The sequence below is a fragment of the Brienomyrus brachyistius genome, chromosome 14 (genome assembly GCF_023856365.1).
Source record: "Brienomyrus brachyistius isolate T26 chromosome 14, BBRACH_0.4, whole genome shotgun sequence".
NCBI classification, from domain to species: Eukaryota; Metazoa; Chordata; class Actinopteri; order Osteoglossiformes; family Mormyridae; genus Brienomyrus; species Brienomyrus brachyistius.
Window position 1 is genome coordinate 17187662 of NC_064546.1, and position 5700 is coordinate 17193361.

Sequence of the window (5700 nt, forward strand, 5' to 3'; positions counted from 1 at the left end):
TTATTGTGCTCGTGTCTGATTAGTTCCACCTCAGTGGTTCGTCGTTTGGTGGCTGGTTGAGTGCTGGTAAGTCATTGATTCTGCTTCAGTTTACATTCCTGGGGGCATTCTGTCGATCTCGGTGAAGACTGACGGCTTGCTTTTGGTTTCAGTGGAGATGGATGCATGTTTAGTCTTTGCCTGTGGTGATGTGATTAACTTAAAGAAAAACCTTTTACAGGTGGTTTAGTTTAAACTAGGGACCAACGGACGTTCCATGTTTTTGCTCCCTCCCAGCTCCCTGCTGTACAAAAACATGGACTGTGTGTGGCTCCCTGTGGAGCGGATTGGGTACCACTGGTTTAAAGTAAACATTGGATCTCTGGTAAAAGCTAGTACCTGCTGTCATTGTTTTTAAAAAGGTTTATTTAGTGTACTGCTCAAGAGTTCCAATCATCCTTAACCGGTAATTGTAAACTGTAGCAGGTAGAAATGGAATATGCTAATTTCGGTATTGTTCTGCAGCCTGAGTCCCCCAGTTGCATATGGGCCTGATGGGTGGTTGACTAACAGCAGCGTATCGTCCTAGCTGATATGGCAGTGTCACTCTCTCCTCCCTCAGGAAACCAGAGGGCCCTTTCTGTTTTCATAATTGGCTGGTTATTGTTCTTACTTCCCCCCCCCCCTTTGACAAAATGGGATTATAGAAGCTGACAGGTACCCGATGGCCAGTCTGAGGTCATGCTGTGTGCACGTGTACACGATTGAGAGAGAACATTGCATGGTGTCCAAGTTCACAGCCTGTCGCTTAAACTGACCTCCATTTCTGAGGAGATGTTTTGACCACAAAATAACAGCGTACTCTTTGTTTCCATGTAATATTTTATAATATTTCTTATAGCTATGCACATGTGCACAAGCAAATTCGACCCGTATGTTTGTTTTTTTTTTGTTTTTTTTTCCTCCCCTTTGCAACTCACATGGCATGAATGAATCCTCAGATGTTTTGTAATGTTTTAATCTTTTTGAATATTCCATGGAAAATGAAAATGACTACTTACCAAAAGGAAAATGCAAATAATTTCTGGGAACTGATGGAAATAATGGAGAGTTCCTTTCAGTTGTCTAATCTTTTTCCTTAGAATGGTTTCCTTGCCCTCTTTCAATTAGGCATGACTGTCATGTCAAATCACCCTGGGCTTGAGGTAAGGCTTTGATATACTGGAGACTTTGTTAGTTTGTAAGTTTTCTGTTGCTATAAGTTTATAAGTGTAATCGATCTCATATATTATGTATCCATTTGACCTGTTTAGTACTGTGTATTAGTTTAATGGAAGTTAGATTCTGATAGCCCCTTGTAACCTAGGGCTTAGGCACAGTAGTGTGCGGTACAGCTGTCTGGGACTTTCTCCTATAGTTTCCAAAAAGCCTATAGACCTAATGAGAGCCCCTCACTGTTGTGAGCTTCAATGCCAGGTTCATCAGCGGGTGAGAAGTCGCTGACTCTTAGTACAAGTGGTTGCCCCTAGCCGGTGGTGGGGGGCTATGGTATCTTACTGAGGCCAATGTGGGGCTGTCCTGGCATCTTCAGGTTGTGGTATGTAAACGGTATCATGTCGATTTGGCTGACCTTCTGCCTCGTCACAGGGTCAACCTTATCCCCCCCCCCCCAGCATAAATGCACCAGATGATAGATGTTGAAGGCGATTTTGAGTTTGTCTGCCAGTCCATGTGGCTTGTGTCCATATTTTATATACAGTCTTATTCAGTTGGTTTTGTGACCAGTTGATGGTATTTTGTGGTCCTTCTCAAGTCTTCTCTGTTTGACGTAGCCTATAGTTTTCACTGATACTTGATCTCTGTTAAGACATCCGTTTTCTCATATGCCAGGTGTGTGATGTTCCCCTGTGAGGTATATTTGGTGGTACCAGTGGCAAGAAGGCGCTGATTAGCTGGTTGCAGGAATCAGTTTTGCCGGCAAGTTTCCGGGCCCTTCCTGCGAGGTACTGGGAATGTCAATGTTGGGATCATCATCCGTGGTATCGACCCGATTGCACTTGCCCAAGTTCTTGATGATGTTGAAGTTGGAACGGGCCGTCTCCGCTAAGCTGTTCTCCAGGAGCCAGCCATCAGACTCCGAGTCAGGGTCCCCATTGCGTAGCACGTTATCCATGGCTGTCTGCAGGTAGCGTACGCCGGTCAGTACCGAGAGCTGCAGTGGGAGACCACAGCAGATCATGGCAATGAGGAATAGCTTTCTAAAACTCATTCGACTTAATTGGCACAAGATCAAAGGGGGGCATCATTTTCCCCTGTAGTTCCAGTGATTTGGCTACAGGTTTGATTTGATCATGTGATGCATCCAAAAGAACTCCTGGGAGTGTTTACTTATGAGTCAACATTTTAACCACTCCCCATATGAAACCACTAACATTGATTTGTAACAATGGTGCACAACAAGGTCTGGAATATATTAAGACTGTACACTAACATTCAGTTCTTGTAGTTGACATGTCGATTTGCCAAAGAAACTGGCAGACATAGCAATATGAGAAACTTCGATAAAGGCCAATTTGTTATGACCTGTTGGACTTGGTCAGAGCCCCTCCAAAATGACAAGGGGTGGGCTGGGGGTGGGTAGCTCATGGACAGCAGTGGGGAGGGGAAAAACCACAAACCAGGCTGGTACGACTGGACTACTATGTCAGTTGCAGTAACAGTTTGACTTCCTCCAGTGAATCGCCTACCTCAAAGAGCCAGATGAGAAGCACCGTGAGCCCCACAGACTGCAGGATCTGGCTGTAGTACTCCATCAGGGCCTGGCAGCAGCCCCGCCTCCACAGGTTCAGCTCCTCCCTCCGGTAGTCATAGTTGAAGTGGGCTGAGCTGTTGGTCACCTGTTGCTGGATGCAGGGCCGAGGGGAGCTGGGGTTGCAGCAGCTGAACGGCACGGCGTCTACAAGGTACTTGCCTTCGACGTTGCTCCTCAGGCGTCTGGGAAACATGGGTAGGGGGGAGGACGATGTGTGTAAGTGTCTGTTTGTCTCGGGTGGCGGGTTATTGCCATCTTGCTCCATACTGTCCTGCTTGGGACCTGAACTGGATCAGTAGATCACCAAGTGCTATAAAATGTTATAGTGTGACCAAAAAAAACAGGTCTTGGTTCACTCTGAACACGACAGAATACCAATAAGCGTATGGGAATTTTAGCCATCAGCAAATGGTGTAATATTGTCATGCGCCATTGTATTCATTCATTAAAAGGGGAGAGAAACCAACAAGAAGGATTGAAAGATCAAAAAGCGAGTAACTTTGATGTTTGTAATGCTCAGAATGCCCTTATCAATAAGATAAAGGTCTGTAATTGGCTACTGATGGGGGAGGAATGTCCTCCCAGGTCTGGCCAAAGGAACTGAGAGAGAGGAATTGCTTTATTCCTGGTGCTGTGATACGCACTCTCATTGTCTCAGGAGGACAAATCCCGTTTAATCTAAATTCATCCCTCCCCTTGTTCATTCTTCCTTTTATCTGTGCATTTTCCCTTGCTGCCCCCATTAACTTACTGCACAATTTCCTTGTGGGACATATCCAAGTATCTGTTACTGATCCATTGAATTTGGAACCAGTCTCGGAAGTCGACGCTACCGCAACACTGAAACTGCATCTGCAGCACGTCTACAGTGCGCTTGAGAAAGCAACGTCCCGGCGTGTCTGTGTCCTTGTAGTAGCGTATGGCATCATTCAACCCAGCCAGCAATGACGACTCCAGCTGGCCGCGCATGTTGTAGCACATGAGCGCCCCCACCAGGATGCAGAAGGTGAAAAAAAAGGTGCAGATGGTGTAGGGTAACATCAGAAGCTTCCAGCGCAGGTACTTGGCTGTGTCCACGCAGTCGTGACAGATCTTGCCTCCCAGCAAGTTGATGATGCAGGCGATGAGCCCCACGGCGATCAGCATGTCCGGCACAACCTGGAGCTGCCGATCCGACAGCAACTCCCGACGCTTGGCAATCTCCACTTTCAGGAAGAGGCCTAGACTCAAGAGGATGATGCCTGTCACCACAGAGACCCAGTTCAAAATCCAGAGCACTTGAGCCAGCTTGTCTCGCTTAGATTTGGTGAACTTCACCTTCAGCACTGCCATCTTGGATACGGTGAAACACTTGGAGTTATTTTTTTCTCTACTTGCTGACATCAGTAGAGAAAGAGGCTACGCCAACGGTGTGGGGTGGGCGAGAAGGGGGAAGGACTGCAACTACGCTCTCGAGGTCTGCATAAGGTGCTTAGCAGATGACCGGTACGATGGTCTGCCGATGTTCCTGGGGGAAAGAAAAAGGACAGCAGCAGTAACTCCATCAGCCCGTAATTATCGTCTACACCCCACTGCTGCAGTAAAGGCGCCCATGTCTGTTTGATAGGGCTGGAAGGGTACCATGATGTGCTTGTAAAGAATATCATAACTAACTGGAACAAAAAGTAGCTTCACATCACTACACAACTGCCTACTGAATAGGTTTTGTTTAGAGTTGGTAACGAGCCAAATCGAAGCCCATCAAATGTACGGTGATGCTACTGCTGAAGACCTGCGATTGTTGTGCTGATGTGCACTGTACCTTCTGCCCTGGTGACACACAGCAATTACGGTGTAATACTGACCTCTTTCTGTGTTTCTTCTCCATTTTCTAGCGAGGTATCTGCAGGATCAACGTGGACGGCTACACGGCATGTTTCAGGACCGTCTTGGCTGGTCAACGAGGCCAGTGGACGCTTCAAAGTAACTCCTGTGTGCCTGCTCTGAACCCTGTGCCTAAATCCGCATTAATCATGAAATCCCAAGGGATTTATAAGTAGGTCTGCGGCCCCTGTACTAATCTGACTGCAGTGCAGAGCTGAACAGTGTGTCAGCTGGGAGGTATAAGGGGTTAACAAAAAACATGACCCCGTTGACCTTTACGTGTACGGTTTAGCCTTGGTCACTTGTAAGAAGAGTGCAAACAGTGCACATATAAAGCCAGCCCTTATAGTGCCCTGTGGGTTTGTGCCCCCTAGAGGAAAGAGGGTGTATCACACAGTGAATGTTTTGGACCTCGTTGGATGAACCTCCAGAGCTCAGTCACCTATGAAGGCGTAGACACGTGTAATTTATGAACTTCCATTGTCTTAGCTGAGATTTTCAGCTGGCCAAGTAGGTGAGTTATATGTTCTTGTAAAGCAGTATTCTTGACTCTCGTGGTGCTGAGTGACCTGCTTATTTAGAACACATTGGTATGACCTATGCCTGTCACCATTAACCCCAAACACGAGAGAGTACCCATAAGCCAGGAGTCTTCTATGTGTCTCACCTCAGCCTTTCAGCTGTGCTTACTGTAGCCAGGGTGGATTACTGGATTAGCAGGCCCCAAAGGAGCTTGAGTCAGGGGAATGTGGGGTGATGCGTGGGGGTGCACTTTCGGGTGGGTGTATGGTGGGGGAGGAGGGCCTCCTGTTTGTCCCCAGGAAGAGGAAGTGACGTGGTGCTTGAATGAGGAATCCTGGTCTAATCCCCACATAGTTACATTCACTGTGGATCTGTCGTCCTCCTCAACGACCATAGTAAAGCTGGTGTCTGGTCTATGATGGGTATCAGCAATGTAAAATCTCAACAGATTTAGAGTTTCTGTGATTTTGATTTTTTTTTTTTTATTTTAATGTTTTAATACTTCTTAAACAGTATTGTACACA

The 5700-nt window shown here is 46.7% G+C and overlaps 1 protein-coding gene across 1 annotated transcript; it reads right to left on the reverse strand.

Moving 5' to 3' along the window:
- Nucleotides 1–1927: 1927 nt before the first annotated feature.
- LOC125707572 (photoreceptor outer segment membrane glycoprotein 2-like) lies at nucleotides 1928–4315 on the reverse strand. The gene is made up of 3 exons (XM_048974808.1): nucleotides 3543–4315; nucleotides 2727–2973; nucleotides 1928–2191 (listed from the first exon to the last, which is right to left on the reverse strand). Exons 1-3 carry the CDS (start codon nucleotides 4172–4174, stop codon nucleotides 1928–1930), a joined length of 1143 nt encoding a protein of 380 aa, XP_048830765.1. The 5' UTR covers nucleotides 4175–4315.
- Nucleotides 4316–5700: the final 1385 nt, after the last annotated feature.